General features: G+C 32.6%; 2 protein-coding genes across 2 annotated transcripts; both read right to left on the bottom strand.

Annotated features, from left to right (window-relative positions):
• Window positions 1–9,027: 9,027 nt before the first annotated feature.
• Window positions 9,028–11,514, bottom strand: LOC127097370 (probable pectinesterase 53). Its single transcript, XM_051035871.1, has 5 exons — window positions 11,210–11,514; window positions 10,886–11,075; window positions 10,588–10,788; window positions 9,289–9,524; window positions 9,028–9,184 (listed from the first exon to the last, which is right to left on the bottom strand). The coding sequence occupies exons 1-5, from the start codon at window positions 11,512–11,514 to the stop codon at window positions 9,028–9,030; spliced, it is 1,089 nt and encodes a 362-aa protein (XP_050891828.1).
• A 9,491-nt stretch (window positions 11,515–21,005) lies between these two features.
• Window positions 21,006–23,492, bottom strand: LOC127097362 (probable pectinesterase 53). Its single transcript, XM_051035860.1, has 5 exons — window positions 23,188–23,492; window positions 22,864–23,053; window positions 22,566–22,766; window positions 21,267–21,502; window positions 21,006–21,162 (listed from the first exon to the last, which is right to left on the bottom strand). The coding sequence occupies exons 1-5, from the start codon at window positions 23,490–23,492 to the stop codon at window positions 21,006–21,008; spliced, it is 1,089 nt and encodes a 362-aa protein (XP_050891817.1).
• Window positions 23,493–23,717: the final 225 nt, after the last annotated feature.

Below are 23,717 nucleotides of genomic sequence, written 5' to 3'. Positions count from 1 at the left end.
CATCTCAATCTCATTTTGCTCTCATTCATTTCATGGATCTATGATATCTCTATGTCCTAAGGCTAGTTGATTGTAAAATCAACATAAGTATGGATGAGATTAGGTCCACCCCTTTTGCATTTTCTTTTAATTGTGGTATGTTTTATGAGTATGGTTCATAATACCATATCTCTAACATGCATTAGCACCAAAATTTCTATTGTGCAGCCTCAAATAGTTGTGACTTCTGCATAAGTCCAATTACGATTGCTTAACATAGCGCTAAATTTTGACACAAAAGAAATATCATTCTAGTAAGTGAGATTGTAAGTCTCCCCTCTTTCATGGTATTGTGTGGAAACTTAGACTTTTTTCCTTCCTTTGTAAGATGTCTTGGTTCAAGGATCCATGCTTGTGAATAGTGGGTTGAGTGTTCTCCAAAGAATGACTTAAACAAAACAAAAGCAAAAGCAATACTAACGTCTAATCAACTAACAACTAATATTTAATTTCAAGTCATTTACTTTTATGCACTTTAAATTCAAGTTTTTATTCATTTTCTATTATTCATACATTTAACATGTTTATTTTGATGCAATTTTCATTTTGCTCACTTGAGCCATACTTGGTGATTATATTGTGTTTGTATATACTTGTTTGTGTTTGTGGTCCTTTGACCTTAATGTACATAATAACAACAAAAAACCCTAAAAGACATTTGTGTGGACTGTTGGATTTGATCTGAGATATTGGACTTAGAATGAGGCAACACTCCCTATGCAAAAGGACTTGGCCAATGCCAGCTTTCATGAAATCAAGTGCTTGAGAAGTGAACTTTCATATGAAGTCATTTGTTACATGGTCTTATTGAGAAGTGAACTTCCATGAAACCAAGTGCTTGATAAGTGAACCCATTTGAGTTCATCTGTTACATGGTCTTATTGAAGTTGTTACTTTGAACCTGTGTCTAATGCCTATTTCTGAAGTCATCTGATACATGGGAGATTGTGAAGAAGATCATGCAGTTGCTAGCTTGGATGTGGATATCTTTATTTGATGCATTTCTCTTCATCTTGCTATTTGTGAATTGATATTGCTTGATTCTAAAGTCCAAGGGAAAATTGGGTTTCTATATGACACTCTTGTCTATTGGATTGTATCCCATTGGTAAGATCTTTTCAACTTTTAACTTTTAAATTTGTGCTTAGGATTAGTCTCTTCATATCCTCCCCACTTCTTTAATTTCAAATCTCTCCCTATTTTTCAAAAATCTTCTTTGCTTGTGATTTCTAAACTTAGACTTCATTGCAAATTAGAAACTTTGGCCTTATGCCATTGCATTTTCAAACTATTTTCTTAATCAAACTTGTAAATGAATATAATCATATTGACATAAAATTTCAAAAGTAAAAAAGAACTAACACTCATTCAAACCTTTTAGACCCCTTTGTGCCACTTTCAAACTTAAAATTTTGTTAAAAAGCAAATCATTCACTTTGAAATTGATACCACAAACTACGAGGTTTGGATCCCTCATTTTATGTTGGTACGTAGGCACAAGTCTGAAGGTCTTGTCAAACACAAAAATATAATTAATGAATTATTTTCTTATCCCCACACTCTATTTATTGCAAACATCATTTTGTACAAAAACACATATGCACACAAAAAAGGGCTCCCTATGACTACCTAAGACACTTTGGGTGCTAATACCTTCCCTCTGTGTAACTGTAGCGGTGTATTCGTCGCTATATGATCTATTGGTTAAATCATAAGCAAAGCATACAAGGAATTAGAGTCGCCACCGCACTTTTATTTATCCAAAGGACTGGCTAAAAAGCGAACAAAAGCCTAAGAAGTTTTACACGTAGAAAACTAATGAAAAAGATCAGAGAGTCTGAGTAAGGGGTAAATTACACAATGGGAAGGTGTTAGGCACCCACTACGTCCTAGGTACTCCTAGGGAGCCCTTTTCACACTTTGTTGTTTGAAAATTATTTGTTATTGACATAAGCATTGTGCAAACATGATTGGGATGGTGAGAAAAGAATATACAATTTTTATTGGGTTTGAACGGATGAACCCGTTGCCTACGTACCTTCCATCAAAGGTAAGGATCAAAACGCCGTAGTTCGGCTAAAAACTTCCAAAAGTTAGTTGGGTTCAATTTTAAACACAAACCCTAGGTCTTACGTTATCCACGGGAGAAAACTCAACCTTATACAAACAACAAGTCCACCATGTGAGAACAGCTTCAACTTGCCAGGGAGGGGTTAACCCTATAATAGGCAAGGAAGACTTACAATTCAATCACTAAGGACAAAAGGTGAGATTAACATCAACCACTAAGATAAATCAAACCTATAGCTCATGTATGAAAGTATTAACAATGGACAAAGCCAAAACAAGTGAATGGGTGAAGTTAATTGATTATGATTATGAAAATGGAGTCAAAGTATGATTAAGATTAATTCAAAGAAGTATTATGAAATGGAGTTTGAAAAAAAGTCAAGGACTTGGGTCCAGTTTTTTAGTTAGAAAAAAAACATGAAAATGTTTGCACAACACTTAACTCAAATTGAAAAGCAAAAGTGTGAAAAGGTTTAGGACATAATGGGGATGAATGGATGAAGGTGGATTGTAAAACTTCTTAGAAGGTTCACCTCTTGAAATCATATAGAAGATGATTCAAGTGTGTCCTTTGGAATGAGCAATGGATAATGACAAACAAACAAGGAAGAAATTCAAAAAGCGGATACCGGATGCCAATCACTGGTCTTATACCAATCTCCTAAAACAGAATGGGATATTAGATGCCACTCAATGGACTTACACTAATCTCCTCAGAAGAAAACAGGAATGAAATATGAAAGTCAACTGCCAATCTATCTGGACTTAGGTTAACTCCACACATGCTCATAGGAATACCAATGCCACATTACAGGGACTTACAATGGATCCTCACATACAAGAACAAAAGCAACAATATGATCATAGGAAAGCAACTGCCAACTTACAGGGACTTATAACTGCATCCTCACATACAATCAAACCAAACAACAGAAGATATGAGTGACCAATGAGGTCTTACACTCTATCCTTCCATATCATAGGAGCAAATGTCAAAGGAATGGACTTACAATTGTCCTCAACGGGCAAACAACAATGATAGCATCACAAAGACAAATGAGATGATCATGCACTAATGGGCAATTGATGATGATAAATGCATAAAGCATACAAGCAAACATGTGCATGTATAGCAAGCAATCAATCAAATGAAGTCAAACAGCACGCTCTATAACCAAACAAGGAGGCTCATACAAGAGGGTTAGGCACTGAGGCCAACTGGAATAGGGTCAAAGATTTGCTCTTAACCTTGCCATTGAGAGGCTAAGGTGAAGCAGATGAAAGGATATGAGGGGTGTGCCTCATTGCTCTTATCCCTGGTCAGGGAGAGCATCTGAAGATAAGAAAGTGTGGGAGCTCAGAAAGATGGAGCTCTTTCCACATTATTGACTCAATAGATCTTGGGCTAAGATCTCAATGCTACAACCATGTAATGGGAGCAAGGAGAAGACTCACTGAATAGTGGGAGATAGGCTACTTATCTCTTATATCCACCAATTGCCTTACTTGAAGGACTTTTCCTGTTTGGGACAAAATTAAACACACACAAGCATTGCCTCTTAAGGAGGACTTCAGACAGTTGCCTGGCCAAGTAACAGGCCAGGTCTTCCAGACTACATGAAGAAAAAGGAATTATACCTCAAAGAAAATTGCTAAATAGCAAAGCAAAGCAAGTTCAAAGAACTTAAGCAACTAAGGGTACCTGAAATAGTCAAACTAATCAGTATACAGTTCAACAGTTAAAGCAAAAGGAATTGAATCAACAGTCAACACAGAGGAACAAGTGTGCAAAGCACAAGACTCAAATCATATGAGTCATACCACCTACAAAACAAAGAGGTTAGCACATGATATATAATCAAGCTCAATCAAATTTGTATGATCTCTTTGAGGCATTGTTGCTTAACCTGAAACAATGAACTCAAACATAAGCCAGGAGACCCCTAGGACAAGCCTAGAGTCAAAAATAAATGAGAAAGTCAAAACAGCAAATGAAAGTCAACCAAAATCAAGTTCAAACATTTTAGAAGCAAGCTCAATTGGTTTCATATTCATATCATGCATTATCATCATTTCACAAACAAAAGAATGCAAAGCATGGCAAATGAGAGCATATAGAAGTCAACAGCAAGACTTATCTCAAAACCAAACATGATCAATTCCAAAAATTATCAAATAATTCATGGTCAATCACAATCCATAACATGACATGCATATAAAATTTCAGCTCAATTGGATCATGGGAAGATGGTCAATTAAAATCAGGAAGTCAAAACAATTTCAAGCATGCACAAAGAAGTCAATCAAACATGTGTCAACTTCAAAAAATCATAACCAAATGAAAACAGATGAGAAATGAATGGGATCAACACCAATGCAAAGCTTAAGATGTCTAGTATGCACATGTGAAATTTCATGATCATCCAATAAGATATGAGAATTTCCCAAATGGAATGGCAAGATGTATCACACAAAGTCAACATTTGACTAGGCAGGGAAGAAAAATCTCAAACAAATAGGAAATGGCATAATTAAATCAAATAAAATTCACACATAAACTGGACATATGAGAGAAGGTTCATGCAAAATTTCACATTAATTGGAGGCCAGGAAGCATGTCATCAAAAATTATGAAATTGCATATCATTGGTGTGACACAAGTTGTCACACCCTACTTCAAAAATTCATATCTCACAAACCACATATGATAAATTCAAGAACTCTACATCAAAACAAACATGAATGAGTGTAGATTAACCACAAAAAATTTCAGGGTCATTGGATAAATCCTCACAATTTCACAAAAGAATTGGCAAAAGGTACAAAATGTGCATACATGTCAAGAACCCTAATGCCATTAAAAATCCAGTCATCCAAAAAATCATTAAAAATCATGATAAAATAGTAGACATCAAACAGGACATGATGCAAAAATTGGCATGAATTTTGGAATTGAATTGCATGAGTTATGATTTTTGTAAGTTGAGTAATCAATTTGGAATAAAATGAACAAAATAACATGGTTTAGTAGGTCAACATGTTGACCAGTGGCACGACGGTAAATATGGATTCATTTAAATGAAACGGTGAGTATTGGTTTAAAGCGTGGCAGATGGTGATAGGTGCATGCCAATCAAACAGGACAAATCCCATGCAACCCACGTACAGACAAAATCTGGGAATTTCAAATTAGGGTTCATGGCCACTGTAGCAACATTCATTCTAATCCAGAAATCGTGAAAAATTAAACAGTCCAAAACATGAAATCAAGCACACCATTGTGATCAACAAACAAAATACAGCATAAATCCAACAAGCATTTGAACTAAATCGACTTAGCAAGAGAGCAGCAAGCAAGAACATGTTTGAGCATCAATATTAAAATCCATATTTCTCATGCATGACTCAACCAATTCATGTGATTCAAGTTGCAATGGACTCAGCAATGTAAGATCTACCAGAAACATGGCATGGATTAGAGAAAAAAGAGAATCGAAATCTTACTTGGTTGTGAAGAAACTTGTGAACCAGTGGTTATTTGGATGATGCAAGCTCAAACAGGTGCTCCTGATGGTTGATGTTGATGTATACTTGAAGTAATCTAGCTCAGCAAGGCCTGGAAATGTCCAAATCGATTTTCACCATTGAAGGGTTCTTTGAAAAACAGAACATGAGAGTGCTGCACAGTTGGTGTTTAGTGCTTGAGAAGGCTTCCAAATGATGGCCAGATCATGAAACAACCAAAGGATGCTCGGGCTCTTTGGAGTTTTTTGCAGAAAAATGCAAGGATGTGAAAATGGAAATTTTAGAGAAGAGAGAATTCTGCTTGATATCAGGCTGCAGCTAGGGTTGAATGGGCAGAAAATGACTTTAAATACTTCTGTTTTAAGTTTGTTAATGAAGTGCTAAGCAAGGTTAACTTAAATGAAGCCATTTGCAAATTTGCTAATTTCCAACCAAATGGCCAAATGTGCTGAAAATGTCTAATTCAAAAAGTCAACTTTGCACCTCTCTTGAATTTAATGAAGACAAGTCCAAAAATGCCATTTTGCATGGTGAGGTTTTGATGAATGATGAATGCATTTTTGGAAAGAGGGGAACAAATAGAGCTTGTAGGAAAAAACCCCATCAAAATTGGCCAAAGGGTTCATGAGATATGGCCTTTTGAAGTTCATGAAATTGTGAAAATGAATTGATCATATCTTGCCAACCATACATGGGATTTGGGTGTTCTTGGACTTTTTGAAAATGGGAGAACAAGATCTTCAACTTTCATGTTGGGCAAAAATTCATTTGAAGCTTGTATCATGATGTAAGTTGGGGATCAAGAAGTTTCCATTTTTGGCAGTTAAAATTACAGGTCCACTTTCTATTTTGGGAAATTTTCTGTTTGACCTCAAATTCTTCCATGATGAGGTTTGGCATGATATATGAGGCTTGTATAGACATGAATGAGCTCCTTCAAATCAATTCCATCCATCAAATCATTGATTAAATCCACAGTTGACCAAGTTTGACTTTTCTAGGGTTTTGGATAACTGAAGCACTTCTGATGAATTCCAAACCCTAATTCTTTGAGAACTTGATTTCAAATGATGTCCCAAGTTATATGAACTCTTGATTATTGATCATGGTGCCCAAATTCTGCAAGAATGGCCACCATCCATTGCAATGACTGACCTTTGACTGTCTTTGACCTAGTTGCTGATGATTGCTTCAACTGCAAGCAACAAGGTTAAACTAACAATATTTTTGTACTTTGGAATGATAAACATATGAAAGGCAAAGATATACAAGTGCAAGACATGCTTGGTGATCAAGAATCAACTCACAAGGCAACCTACCCACTAGGAGGGAAACTAGGGCATGCAGTGATCCTTGAGGCCATGATATGATATGATGTGGACCATGAGGGATCTTAGGGCCCAAAATTGGGGTCTTACAGATGCCCCTATTTAAGGTCATTCTAGACGGAGAAGTGAAGTTTAGAAATCTTCATCTCGACGCGGTAGAATGGGCTTAAATAACAGTAATGAGACAAATTTTGGTCCCTAAGAGACCTCATGATGCAAATGTATGTATGCAAAAGACACAAATTCTGTGGGGAATATATGGTTCACACAGAAGAAAAGACGATCCATCGGAGTAGTACACAAATTCTCTGGCATTTTATTAGTTTTAATTTGAAAAATTATTATCTTTGGGTTTTGTTTGTATTTTTCCCTTTTCCCTTGGAAACAATAAAAGCGTGGTGGCGACTCTGGTTTTATTGACGTTAAGTTTATCCATAGCGTAATGGTCATGAATTTACCGCTACAGTATCATGGTAAACCGTATATGACTCTAGTTGATAAATAAAAATAGAAGTTCCATCAGATAGTGCAGGTGGGAAAGAGATAAGTGGGAGATGAACCCATGCTCCTATGAAATACTTAAGGTGTGGAGAGTTAGGCCATAATGGTGCTGAGTGTAAGAGTGCAAATCAAACGTGTTTCAAGTGTGGGAAACAAGAGAAACTTATTGTTGAGTGCAAGAGTAATGTTTCGACTTCATACAATTGTAGTGAACTTGGACATATTAGTACATAGTCAGAAACCAAGGAAGGCGCCAGGTTCCACGCAAGCTCATGGTAGATTGTTTGCTCAGAGTGGTGTAGATGTCTCGAGATAAGATAATTTGATTCAAGGTACGTGATTTATTAACGGTGTTTTTCTGATTTCTATGATTGAGACTAGTGAAACACATTCATTTATATCTCTTGATTGTGTTGACAAGTTGAATCTTAAAGTGTCTTCTATGATTAGAAGTATGGTCGTTGATACCCTAACTAATTGTTTGATGACTGCTTCATTAGTGTGTTTAAATTGTCCTTTGACCATTTATGGAAAAGACTTGGTTCACTCATGTGATTCTACAAAATCCATATCAAGTTACAATGTGGCAATTCTGAAAATAAAACTATGTGAATCAATTCATTAAAACCATGTGACTTGGTTCACTCATGTGATTCTACAAAATTCAAATTTTTAAATATTTCTCTCGAACTTCAATCATGTTTTTTTAAGAAATTAATTTGGTAGTAAACCAATACCTTTTAAATTGATCCTTAAGTTGAAGAGAAGTAAAACTATTTTTCAAGAATCAATAATCTCTTGAATTCTAGTTACAAGTAAAATGTTATTTCACAAACACAACATACATATCAAGTTTTGGTTCTTTGAAAAATTGAATCGATTCCCATTAAAATGTGAATCGTTTCATGCTAAAGAACACCCACTTTTTAAATTAACAACTTTTAAAAAATACACCATAAAAATAATTATTCATCATTAAATATATATTTAATTAGTAAAATAATAGATGCAACTAGCCGTCTATAAAGTAAGGTGAGTTTTTAAATTGGAACTTTTATTTTAATTTAATTGTTATAACTAACTCCTCTCAATATATATATAAACTTATACAATCAATTATTAGCAATGTCATCAACTTTTTTTTATCATAGAAGGGACTTATTTCTTTTTTATAAAGTTTATGAGGTGTCATGAGTTTTCCTTATTAAGGAAACATAAATGCTCTTCAAAGTAAATCTTATTAAAACATTTTGAGATGATTAAAAACATTTTGAGAGGATTAAGTCTTAATAGAAGAAATGAATGAATACAATTCATTATTTTCTTTAAAGCTTTAACAAAAAAAAAATGTCAATAGAATAAAACTCCATAAAGGAGAAAAGAATACAATAGATGAAAAAAAAAAATATTATAAAATCTGAAAAGACAATCAACATCGGTTCCTAAAGAAAATTTAAATAGATAAACAATATTAAAGTGTAGGATTAACATGCATGTTCATTATATATTTTACTATTAGTAAATAGTAAATTAAAGTATTATGGTTAGAAATAGAAATATTATTTTAATTAGGGTTGATAAGCCAAGTTTCTCCTTCAATAAAATGAATTTCAAGAAATGGTTGAGCCTCTTCATCGGTTAGGTTTCGTGCCCACGGAGCTCTTCCAGAAAAATTAGATCCAGGTCCACTACATTTATACTCACCATAGTATATTGTGTTGCTGCATTTATTTATATACAAATATATATAATTAGTCATTGTGTTTAATGAAAAAATTGTATAAAGTGGAGAAATTGATCAAAGAATATTAATTATAATACTCACGGATAGTGTGTTCCATTCATAGTATCTTCCCATCCTTTAGGAAGAACAATCTCTTTCATATTGGTGTAAGAGTAAATGACTCTTGAATATTCTCCCCATGGTCTGCCAAGATAAATATGTCCACTACCTTTTACCTCACATTTTTTAAAAGAAAATCCAGTATCTAATGATGAACTCGATCGTTTTTGAGCAGTAATATAGCCTATATTCGTAGCAATTGAATTGATAGTGCATTCCTGAAATGAATCAGAAATTAAACCAGGTCTTTTTTGTTGTTTATACAATGACAGTGTTTAATCAATGTATTTCAGAGACAAAAATGATTAACACATATAATATACCTCTTTTTTCCTAAATTGTATGTATTCTAATAAAATTTGTTTGATTCAAATTATGTTATTTTACATTATCATTAAATTATTAATATTTTTTCTTCTATGCCCCTCAATATTAATTACTTATCCTATCTTAATTCCTTTAGTTTACATTTTTTTATAGGATTAATGAAAGATACATTTATAAAATTACTCATAATTACTATTTTCTATATAATATTAACTAAAATTTTAATTTTTGTAAAATTATCAAGATATATTTTGAGGGATTATTAATAACTTTCATCGAAATAATACAGTGGCATGTCATTGAAACAGCTTGTATGAATCTATTTCAGGAGCAGACTTTCATTAATAAAAGAGCAAAAAGATAAGGGAATAAAATCAAACAATAATTTTACTTTTTATCCCAAGACTTTTTACTTCACCAAATCATCTTTGCCCACTTTAATAAACATATCTAGCACTCAGATATATGTTAGTAATATATAATTTAATCTATTGTCAAACTTAAATTTGAGATCCTAAAAATATTTAACAAATTATATATTTAAAGTATTAATGTTTTGTAAAAAAATTATTTTTCTATATTTATTAATTATATAGTCAATTGTTGTTCACATAACTACTAATATGATCAGAATGTCTCTTTAGTTTTATCTCAGAACCAATTTTAAAATATTGTTTTCAATTCAGTTTGGTTGAGAAAAGTCTATAGGAAAAAGATTAATTTGATGAGAATATTTTCTGCAATACATTTTACATGACATATTTTATCCAAAAGTGTCTCATAAAATAATAAAATTTATCAAAACAAAATAAATATAAAGTAATTTTATATGATGTATAAAGTTTCTATTTATTTTGGACCTTAGTTAAGTCTATTGTTCAATTTAGAATTTAGTAGTGGTAGAATACATGTTAAATCTATTGTTCAATTTAGAATTTAGTAGTGGGAGAATACCTCATATAAGGACCTTCCAAAACCAAAGATAAAATCAATAGCGCCTTCTATGAAGCAATTTTTGAAAAAGTGAAGACCTTTGTGATCATATAAGGTGTCTTGAACTCCAAAAAATGAACATCCGTAAAATGCAGCTTTGTTTCCAGAGATGCGAAGAGCAACAGCTTGTTCTACTTTCTTTCCAAAATATGAAGCACTGTTCTGTTTAACAAATAAATAAATCTAGTGAACAACTATCTTTATCATTATTATTTTTCACTATATAATAAGAGCATAAATTAATTTATTATGTAATTACCTCAAATGTAATGTTGATGGCGATAAAATAGTCAGCATTCACCGCAACCGTTGGGGTATTGAACGTCCCCAATGGATGTCCATCACTTCCAATGGTAGAACTTGAATCATTCCAAGAAATAACTGAAAGATTCGTTGCATCCCCCAAAAAAGTTATGAAAGGTAATGTTTTGGGGATCACAATTTTCTCCCTAAATGAATTGATCATCAAAACAAATTACACAACTTCAACAAAAATAATTTCAATTTAACTACATCATAAAATATACCAAAAGATAAAATGTTAAAAATTAATAAGTTGAGTTATAATGAGCATTGTTATTACCTATAAACCCCTGGTCCAATCAACAAAATAACTCTCCTAGTGTTTTGTAGTTGAATGCTACTAAGAGCTTCTGTAATGGTCGTGAAATTAGAATTACCATCTTGACTAATAGTTATTTGAATTTTTTTACTCTCAGCTTCCCTCAACTTTAAATCAAGACTTTGTGGTTTAATGACATTCATATTCAATTTGTTTACTAATATGTTTCTTTTTTTATAATTAGGCTTAAGAATATTTAATTCAAAAGTCAAGTGAAAAGTTGAAAACAAAACTAAAATGAGAAGGAAATTAAATTTTGAAACCATGATAGTAATACTTTGTTTAAATTCAAGACAGAATAACTTTGGAATTATAAAGAAATACACATATTAATATATAGAGAGAGACACATATATATGATTATCACTATTATAATAATATATCTCATTTTTAAGTTAATAGAAAAATAAATGAATATAACATGACACATGATATTAATGAATATAGTAATGTGGTAAATAAATTATATGTGGCATTCACATAAATTTGATGAAATTTATCACAGTAGGTAATTCATTTTCAAAAATACTAAAAATAGTTATATGCTCAAAAATGAATTTATTGTATGAATCCTAAGATTATAAAGAAAATGTAAATATTAAAGAGAATCTTAACTTCCTTCAACTTTATTTTTTAGTTTTGTTTTTTAACTTAGAAATGAAAATCCTAAGATTAGAAAGAAAATGTACACAAAATGATGAGATTTGTTTGATTTTTTTTCCTTTTCATTATTAATTTTAATTGTAATGAAGTAGTATCAATAACACATTTCTAAATAACACATTTCTATTTCATATGTCTCAAAATTTAATTAATTTCTTCATAACTATTAGTAAGTGTGAGAAAAAAGTTCAAATTAATTAGGGTAGGTGAGTTCAAATTAGTTTGATAAGCAAAGGACCAATAGAAAGAATACAAAAGATACTCAACCCAATAAAAAAACAAGATCTTAACAAAGCAAGGCAAGGATTTAAAATTCGGTATGCTAGTTTATAATGAAAATTCCTTCTAGATTTTGTGACTAACCAGTCCCAAACTAGTAGTTTAATGCGATACAATGACAAAGCAACATTTTTAAAACACCTTTAAATAAGACATCATTCTGACTAAGTCAAATCATCCAATAAACTTTCTACGAAGACTTAATCTGAAAAGTCTAGAGTTATCTAAAAGTAACAAATAGTCTAGAATCCTAAGACTTAGAGATTCTAGATTTTTTTTTTACTGCTATTTTTCAATTTTCAATTTAATATTGCACTACTACAATACCCGAGCTAATAAATTATGTCGGTACGTCGGTTTTAGTTAATGATTGAAGAGTTAAATCTCATCTATTATCATATATAATTTGTTTTAAATCTCATTTTGACTGACCTGTATCATATTTTACACAAACAAAATATTTTAAGAATCAGAATCAAATCATTTTAACAGTAGAAGTTTACAATGTTCTCATGAACACATAATACAAGATTTACATTGTTTTCAAAATCAAATGTACAAATTTACATTGTTCTCGTCAACACATAATACAAGATTTATATTGTCTTCATCAACAAATGTACAAACTTACATTGTTCTCATCAACACAGAATACAAAATTTATATATTTGCACATAAAATAGAAAAAATAAATGATGAAGGGAAACTAAAGTCATTTCAGTGATACTAAAGTCATTTCAGTGATATAAATCATTTTAGTGATCAAAATGGAAAAATAAATTATCAAGAGAAACTAAAGTCGTTTCAGTGATATAAATCTATTGTTGGAAGAAGAACATGCGTGAAATAGAAGATTGAATGTACCGCACACGTGATGACTTTTGATGTTCGAGTGTTGATGAATGTCAATTGTTGGAAGAGTTTTGATGAGAGTTACGATGAAAATCGCTTTGGGTTTTGGCAAAGAGAATGACGATATGAAGTTAGAGTGTTGATAAATAATGAAAAATTAGAGTCTAGTTCTATGAAGTATTTCATGCAAAAGAGAAGTCAGGTGAGTTTCCAAAAAAAAACTGACGTGCATGTCTTAATTAAAAATAAAAGTATATAAAAAAGCACCAGAACGCCATATTTTGAAAATACATTTAAAATAGAAATCACGCCGGTTTTTTTAGAAAAACTAAGAGATTTGAATATATAAAATTAAAAATTTAAAAGGACTTTTAAAAAAAAATTGAAAATATTAATGCAAAATATATTACGTCTTAGTTAGACCATGTAACCAGGTTAATACTAATAAAAAATAAAGAAAAAAACATTAACAAAGAAAAAAGTGAAGCTGGAAAGACTCAAATTGAGAAATAGTAATTAAACCATTGAAGAAAAAAGTAAAATGCAGTAACTGAGATTCAAGGCAAGCTCCCTTATAGCTATATTTTCTTGATTTTTAAAAAACCCCGAGGAATAGGTTGCATATATATTGTCGCGGCTGAAAAATCACAGAGTCACCACCATATTTTATTTGTTAATAAGGAACATGAAGATAATGATAAAACCTATAGTTATATGAGAAACTATGTTTCGGGAGTCGATTAAGCAAGTGGAATGTATTAGACATTCTTCACCTCCATTGTACATAAATCGGATCATGTTCTAATTCTAAGGTTAATGTGTTTGTTTCTAAGGGAATGTTTGCTTATGTCATTTATTATTTGCTTAAGGTATTTATTTACAAATAAAATATTCTTATTCGGAGAGAAAGATTGATTAATGAAGTTAGACACAAAAAATGTTTTACGCCTCTATGCCTACGTACTTTCATGTTAGATGAATGATCAGAACATCGTAGTTCTTCTAAAAATGTTTGTTTGTTTGATTGTTTTTAGATTATTGAATGTTCTCAACGCATTTATTATGGAGAAATATTTGATTTAGAAAATGCCTCAATCCACAAGGGCAAAGGACTTTAAATTTTAACTGTATTGAGTTGATTTTAATTAATTTGGTAATTATAAAATGTTATACTTAATTTAATTAGAAATAAAATAAAAATTATAGGCCTAAATATGGTTTACTAGTCAAAGTATGGTTTACTAGTCTACAGATCCTAATCTGACAGATCTTGTGGCATGCAATCATAGCCCTAAATATGGTTTACTAGTCAAAGTATACAGGACGGAGGGTAGATATGCAAAATCAACCCAAGAGCATGGTACACACGAGTGTATGGTGTTCTAAGTGAGTCAGCAAAATGATTGGCTGCAGACCATCCACGTGAGCATTACATGGACTAAACTAGGGGAGGTATTTAAAGGAACCCCAAACTAAAACCCTTCGAACCCTAACCCTGGTTGATGAACCCTAGCTGGGTTCAGATGAACCCTAACAATCTTCCACCAAAAAACCCAAGAACCATAACCCTAGGGTTCTTATGATGAACCCTAACCCTCTTCGTGAGGAACCCTAATCCTAAGAAGATGGACATTCATCTTCTACTTCCACCAAACTCTAACCGCTGCCCTGATTTCACCCCCACCTACCCAGATCCACACTAAAGATTGGCTGGTCCATATATCAGCCTTCCCTGAACCCTAATCAAACCCCCAAATTTCCAAAATCAAACAAAATTCCTAATTCCCCAAACCCTTATCCCTTTCAGTTTACCCTAATTTCAAAATTAAACCCTAAACTAGAACAACAATTTGTAAGACCCCAGTTTTACCCCTAAGATCCCTCATGCCATCACATCAACTTGGAATTAGTATTGGGATCACACTTTAGTATCCTCCTCACCCTTTATTCATTGGATTTGCATTGAGAGAGATTACCAAGCACATTTGATTGTATCATACTTTATTTTTCCTTGTTTACTAACTAAAATACCAAAAATATGTCTAGTGTAGTTTTGTTTCTTTTGTAGATAGTGTGTGCATCCATGTTGAAAGTATATTTCGTGTTGGGTTTTTGTTATCGTATCCACAGGGATTGTAAGATATCACCGCCGTTCGATGGTTGTATTAATCTTAGCTAAATGTAACAATAGGGTTTTGGTTTTAATCAAGTTATCTTGCATATAAAGTAATAAATTGCGGTAAAAGTTATGGTTTGATTAAATGAGAAATATTGTCAAAGTTAGGTTTCAATGATCACTTTGCATGTATTTGCTTGGTCAACAATCTTATAAACTCCTTTAGATGATAAATAATTTCACAAAGTCCTCTCAATATGTTTCTCTCGAACACACATTGTGAGTTTTGCCATTTTGATCCACTGTTTCTCTCGAACACAATCTATCAAAATGACAACTTTTTGGTTCAACCTTATGGTGAACAAAATCATTCATTACTATCTCTAGCTAACAAACAAGTTTGGATGAAAACCTAGGTCAAGAGTCGGTAAACATCTCTCGATCATAAACCAACACAAAGAGTTTTAAATAGAAACAAAGTTTTCATCATATATTCACCATTAAAGAGTTTACATATGAGGATCCTTACATTTACACACAAAGCTAGTAATCACCTACATCTAACCTTGACAAATGGATGACTTAGCTACTCATTTTCATGGTAGCTTGGTCGGCAAGTAAGGAAAGAAGGTTGATCAACATCCAAGTCGGATAATCGAAGTTGGATGGGAATCCACCTTCTTTTTGTAGAAGATGGTTCTAAGATGAAGAGAAATGAAAATTAGGGCATAAAAGCTCCCAAGAACAATGCTGCAAAAATATCTAGAAGAAAGTACAAAAGTGGAAAAATGAGGTAAAACTAAGGTATGGTGCTCAAAAGTGGCACCTGCTACTTATAGACCACTGCTGGGCTGTCATGTTCGCTAGGCGAGCAGAATGGCTCGCCTAGCGAGGGTCTAAAATGGGCACATAAGGCCCCTGCGCCCAGAGAAAACAGGGCCTGCTGAACTGTCATGTTCGCCTAGCGAACATACCTTCGCCTAGCGAAGGACACGCTTCAACCTTCGCCCCAACGAGGTTGAGAGGTTTTGCTACTGGAATGCTCGCTGGGGATTCGCTAGAGCTTCGCCTAGCGAGTGAGTGCTGGCTGCGTTTTTCACCAAAACAGAACGAACTCGCTACCACCTTCGCCTTCAGCTCGCCTGGCGAATTAATTTGACAATTTACTGGAGCTTTTCGCCAGGAACTCGCCTAGCGAACCAATGCTTCGCCACAGCCTCGCCTAGCGAGCAGGCTGATGAAATGCTTGTATTCTATGGTTCCTTTGCCAATTTTCTTGTGTCTTCATTTTCAATTAGTTCATGTCTTTCCTGCACAATAACACACAAATCAAAGGCACCAAGCTTGTTTATCACTGTAATGCATTCCATGTAAAACAAATGTGGTTTTGACAATTTTAGCAAGGAAAAAGAGTGAAAGATGCCCACATATGATAGCTCAAATAAGCACTTTTGGGCATCTAACAACTCTCCCCAACTAGATTCTTGCTTGTCCTCAAGCAAAGTATGCCTCTTGAAGGACAAGAGGATTTGCTTTAAGAAACTGGTTTCTCCGAAGTTGGATAAACGACTCAAACACAAGCGAAATCAGCAAATACAAGTTCCCAACGGTTCGAATAAAATAATACATAAGAACTAAAACTTAAATAGCAATGCAAAATATTTATCTATCTACAACAATACTATTCTGAATGAATCATCCTATCTCTCCTCTTCGAATAAGGAATGAAGATTTTGCGCGTTTGCAACCGCGGGACTAATCTCACTCTCTAACAAATAATGAAGAAATCAAATAGATTCATACAATGTCTAACAATTAAAAATGGTACTGTGGAAGCATAAAGATCACTAAGGGCTTTTCGGTTGAAGCTTGGTTAGGTTAACAAACAAGGGTCATTTCTAAGGCCATTGAAACGAAAGTGCCGATGCAAAAGAGACATTCACAGTATTATTCACACTACTCGACTTTGTTTCATTTATTTCTTATTTGAAACCTTCACAACACCTATTCCACAACTCAATTTTTATTTTTCACTATTTTTCTTCCAAGCAAGCATTCATTTTCATTTTTTCTATTTTTGTTCTTTTCTTTCACATCAAATATACAAAACAGATGTTTCTTTTCTATATTTTCTATACATATATTTTTCTATGCTTGCTCGTTTTTTCTTTTCTTTTTCAAGAGTTGTGGTACTTACCAATTCTTTTTCGTTCTCCCCAACTTATTTCTTCCACACCCTAAGTGAATTCTCTTAACTTTTTACGGCAAAAGAACAATAATCAAGATTTTCCGGGTTGTAAAAAAAAAGATTTTTGAGATCTCGCTTTATTTCAAGCCGAGATTCAACTGTTTAGGCTCAAAGGGGTTAACAAATACTCTCTCTGCTCACAGGTAAGTTGTTTTTGGATGTAGTTGTGCTCGAAAGAAAACAAGTGCCTTGATCATTTCTAATTACTTCCACAATTTCACAATAATAAAAGACAAAGAATGAATCACATGAATCAACAAAACTTATTAGAATCCAGCATTTAAGTGAACAATGGAGGTTTCCTCACAATTTGTGGTTTTAAGTTCTAGATGAAGCATTCATTCAATTATGTTGCAAAAAGACAATATTCAATTTACCAAAAAGAGTAAAGTTCCTAATGCATTCTAAAATTCTAGCCGACGGTAACCATGTACCTTAGCCTTATTCACTTGTTTATTCTTATCATTGCCATCCAAGCTCGGATGCACCTTCATTGGGTACTTCTTGAGGAGCAACCAATCTAGAAGGGTTTACCACTCAATCAACCAAAAATTTATTAAACACACAAAATTAAAAACATAATTAAATAACATTAACTGAAAATATAAATTTGTTCATGGGGGACAAAACACCCCAATAGTACAACACCAAAATCAAGATACAAAATCCGAAAATACAAATAGAAATAACATAAAAACTGAAAACACACAAAAACTTAACCCACTAAGGGCTCAGGACTCCTCCTCGCTACCGGCCTCAGAACTGGTAGCCTCATCATCAACATCATCATCATCAGCATCAGCGCCCACCCCCTCACCATAGACAGGCCTGTCCACAGGCCAGTTAGCGTTAAGCATAAACTGCTCACGTGCCAACACTGCTCGAGCACCGGAGGGGTCATTACCTTGCAGTTCCAACCTCTGCATAATGTTGTGCATATCAATCATAGCTCTCTGGGATGCCGCCATCCACTCAAAACTGTAGTCACACACCGCTCGGAGGTAGGGATCAAGTCCGGGAGTAGAAGCACTAGGACCATCAGAAGCCCGAGTACTTCCTGAGGCTGTACTGCCACCGGTAGTCTTTGCTCTACAATATTTAGCCACATACCGATCATCGATAGGTGATGGGATCCTTAGCTGCCCACGAGACGGAAGTCTCACCCTTGCCTGAACGTATAAGCTCATGATCAAACACGGGAAAGCCAGGGGACAATTAACACGAGCCCCCGACTTAAGTCCGCTCTCGACCACGGACTTCAGCTCATTTGCGATTATCCTCGCCACATCTATCTCGACATTGGTGAGGATGGAATGGACCAAATGTGCCACTGGGATCGGCACAGTAGAGGTGTGTGATTTAGGCTGGATGTTGGTTAAAACCAAGAGCAGTATCAGTTGAGCCATGGGAGTCATGTCCTCCCGGTGATACCTCACTGGAACCCCAGATGGGTTCGGCTCAACAGACTTCCCAGGTAAAAGCAGGGCGGTAGTAATGGCAGGAACAACTCACAAGGCAACCTACCCACTAGGAGGGAAACTAGGGCATGCAGTGATCCTTGAGGCCATGATATGATATGATGTGGACCATGAGGGATCTTAGGGCCCAAAATTGGGGTCTTACAGATGCCCCTATTTAAGGTCATTCTAGACGGAGAAGTGAAGTTTAGAAATCTTCATCTCGACGCGGTAGAATGGGCTTAAATAACAGTAATGAGACAAATTTTGGTCCCTAAGAGACCTCATGATGCAAATGTATGTATGCAAAAGACACAAATTCTGTGGGGAATATATGGTTCACACAGAAGAAAAGACGATCCATCGGAGTAGTACACAAATTCTCTGGCATTTTATTAGTTTTAATTTGAAAAATTATTATCTTTGGGTTTTGTTTGTATTTTTCCCTTTTCCCTTGGAAACAATAAAAGCGTGGTGGCGACTCTGGTTTTATTGACGTTAAGTTTATCCATAGCGTAATGGTCATGAATTTACCGCTACAGTATCATGGTAAACCGTATATGACTCTAGTTGATAAATAAAAATAGAAGTTCCATCAGATAGTGCAGGTGGGAAAGAGATAAGTGGGAGATGAACCCATGCTCCTATGAAATACTTAAGGTGTGGAGAGTTAGGCCATAATGGTGCTGAGTGTAAGAGTGCAAATCAAACGTGTTTCAAGTGTGGGAAACAAGAGAAACTTATTGTTGAGTGCAAGAGTAATGTTTCGACTTCATACAATTGTAGTGAACTTGGACATATTAGTACATAGTCAGAAACCAAGGAAGGCGTCAGGTTCCACGCAAGCTCATGGTAGATTGTTTGCTCAGAGTGGTGTAGATGTCTCGAGATAAGATAATTTGATTCAAGGTACGTGATTTATTAACGGTGTTTTTCTGATTTCTATGATTGAGACTAGTGAAACACATTCATTTATATCTCTTGATTGTGTTGACAAGTTGAATCTTAAAGTGTCTTCTATGATTAGAAGTATGGTCGTTGATACCCTAACTAATTGTTTGATGACTGCTTCATTAGTGTGTTTAAATTGTCCTTTGACCATTTATGGAAAAGACTTGGTTCACTCATGTGATTCTACAAAATCCATATCAAGTTACAATGTGGCAATTCTGAAAATAAAACTATGTGAATCAATTCATTAAAACCATGTGACTTGGTTCACTCATGTGATTCTACAAAATTCAAATTTTTAAATATTTCTCTCGAACTTCAATCATGTTTTTTTAAGAAATTAATTTGGTAGTAAACCAATACCTTTTAAATTGATCCTTAAGTTGAAGAGAAGTAAAACTATTTTTCAAGAATCAATAATCTCTTGAATTCTAGTTACAAGTAAAATGTTATTTCACAAACACAACATACATATCAAGTTTTGGTTCTTTGAAAAATTGAATCGATTCCCATTAAAATGTGAATCGTTTCATGCTAAAGAACACCCACTTTTTAAATTAACAACTTTTAAAAAATACACCATAAAAATAATTATTCATCATTAAATATATATTTAATTAGTAAAATAATAGATGCAACTAGCCGTCTATAAAGTAAGGTGAGTTTTTAAATTGGAACTTTTATTTTAATTTAATTGTTATAACTAACTCCTCTCAATATATATATAAACTTATACAATCAATTATTAGCAATGTCATCAACTTTTTTTTATCATAGAAGGGACTTATTTCTTTTTTATAAAGTTTATGAGGTGTCATGAGTTTTCCTTATTAAGGAAACATAAATGCTCTTCAAAGTAAATCTTATTAAAACATTTTGAGATGATTAAAAACATTTTGAGAGGATTAAGTCTTAATAGAAGAAATGAATGAATACAATTCATTATTTTCTTTAAAGCTTTAACAAAAAAAAAATGTCAATAGAATAAAACTCCATAAAGGAGAAAAGAATACAATAGATGAAAAAAAAAAAATATTATAAAATCTGAAAAGACAATCAACATCGGTTCCTAAAGAAAATTTAAATAGATAAACAATATTAAAGTGTAGGATTAACATGCATGTTCATTATATATTTTACTATTAGTAAATAGTAAATTAAAGTATTATGGTTAGAAATAGAAATATTATTTTAATTAGGGTTGATAAGCCAAGTTTCTCCTTCAATAAAATGAATTTCAAGAAATGGTTGAGCCTCTTCATCGGTTAGGTTTCGTGCCCACGGAGCTCTTCCAGAAAAATTAGATCCAGGTCCACTACATTTATACTCACCATAGTATATTGTGTTGCTGCATTTATTTATATACAAATATATATAATTAGTCATTGTGTTTAATGAAAAAATTGTATAAAGTGGAGAAATTGATCAAAGAATATTAATTATAATACTCACGGATAGTGTGTTCCATTCATAGTATCTTCCCATCCTTTAGGAAGAACAATCTCTTTCATATTGGTGTAAGAGTAAATGACTCTTGAATATTCTCCCCATGGTCTGCCAAGATAAATATGTCCACTACCTTTTACCTCACATTTTTTAAAAGAAAATCCAATATCTAATGATGAACTCGATCGTTTTTGAGCAGTAATATAGCCTATATTCGTAGCAATTGAATTGATAGTGCATTCCTGAAATGAATCAGAAATTAAACCAGGTCTTTTTTGTTGTTTATACAATGACAGTGTTTAATCAATGTATTTCAGAGACAAAAATGATTAACACATATAATATACCTCTTTTTTCCTAAATTGTATGTATTCTAATAAAATTTGTTTGATTCAAATTATGTTATTTTACATTATCATTAAATTATTAATATTTTTTCTTCTATGCCCCTCAATATTAATTACTTATCCTATCTTAATTCCTTTAGTTTACATTTTTTTATAGGATTAATGAAAGATACATTTATAAAATTACTCATAATTACTATTTTCTATATAATATTAACTAAAATTTTAATTTTTGTAAAATTATCAAGATATATTTTGAGGGATTATTAATAACTTTCATCGAAATAATACAGTGGCATGTCATTGAAACAGCTTGTATGAATCTATTTCAGGAGCAGACTTTCATTAATAAAAGAGCAAAAAGATAAGGGAATAAAATCAAACAATAATTTTACTTTTTATCCCAAGACTTTTTACTTCACCAAATCATCTTTGCCCACTTTAATAAACATATCTAGCACTCAGATATATGTTAGTAATATATAATTTAATCTATTGTCAAACTTAAATTTGAGATCCTAAAAATATTTAACAAATTATATATTTAAAGTATTAATGTTTTGTAAAAAAATTATTTTTCTATATTTATTAATTATATAGTCAATTGTTGTTCACATAACTACTAATATGATCAGAATGTCTCTTTAGTTTTATCTCAGAACCAATTTTAAAATATTGTTTTCAATTCAGTTTGGTTGAGAAAAGTCTATAGGAAAAAGATTAATTTGATGAGAATATTTTCTGCAATACATTTTACATGACATATTTTATCCAAAAGTGTCTTATAAAATAATAAAATTTATCAAAACAAAATAAATATAAAGTAATTTTATATGATGTATAAAGTTTCTATTTATTTTGGACCTTAGTTAAGTCTATTGTTCAATTTAGAATTTAGTAGTGGTAGAATACATGTTAAATCTATTGTTCAATTTAGAATTTAGTAGTGGGAGAATACCTCATATAAGGACCTTCCAAAACCAAAGATAAAATCAATAGCGCCTTCTATGAAGCAATTTTTGAAAAAGTGAAGACCTTTGTGATCATATAAGGTGTCTTGAACTCCAAAAAATGAACATCCGTAAAATGCAGCTTTGTTTCCAGAGATGCGAAGAGCAACAGCTTGTTCTACTTTCTTTCCAAAATATGAAGCACTGTTCTGTTTAACAAATAAATAAATCTAGTGAACAACTATCTTTATCATTATTATTTTTCACTATATAATAAGAGCATAAATTAATTTATTATGTAATTACCTCAAATGTAATGTTGATGGCGATAAAATAGTCAGCATTCACCGCAACCGTTGGGGTATTGAACGTCCCCAATGGATGTCCATCACTTCCAATGGTAGAACTTGAATCATTCCAAGAAATAACTGAAAGATTCGTTGCATCCCCCAAAAAAGTTATGAAAGGTAATGTTTTGGGGATCACAATTTTCTCCCTAAATGAATTGATCATCAAAACAAATTACACAACTTCAACAAAAATAATTTCAATTTAACTACATCATAAAATATACCAAAAGATAAAATGTTAAAAATTAATAAGTTGAGTTATAATGAGCATTGTTATTACCTATAAACCCCTGGTCCAATCAACAAAATAACTCTCCTAGTGTTTTGTAGTTGAATGCTACTAAGAGCTTCTGTAATGGTCGTGAAATTAGAATTACCATCTTGACTAATAGTTATTTGAATTTTTTTACTCTCAGCTTCCCTCAACTTTAAATCAAGACTTTGTGGTTTAATGACATTCATATTCAATTTGTTTACTAATATGTTTCTTTTTTTATAATTAGGCTTAAGAATATTTAATTCAAAAGTCAAGTGAAAAGTTGAAAACAAAACTAAAATGAGAAGGAAATTAAATTTTGAAACCATGATAGTAATACTTTGTTTAAATTCAAGACAGAATAACTTTGGAATTATAAAGAAATACACATATTAATATATAGAGAGAGACACATATATATGATTATCACTATTATAATAATATATCTCATTTTTAAGTTAATAGAAAAATAAATGAATATAACATGACACATGATATTAATGAATATAGTAATGTGGTAAATAAATTATATGTGGCATTCACATAAATTTGAT

Source organism: Lathyrus oleraceus, chromosome 1 (genome assembly GCF_024323335.1).
Source record: "Lathyrus oleraceus cultivar Zhongwan6 chromosome 1, CAAS_Psat_ZW6_1.0, whole genome shotgun sequence".
NCBI classification, from domain to species: domain Eukaryota; kingdom Viridiplantae; phylum Streptophyta; class Magnoliopsida; order Fabales; family Fabaceae; genus Lathyrus; species Lathyrus oleraceus.
This window is presented reverse-complemented; position numbering and strand designations above follow the sequence as displayed.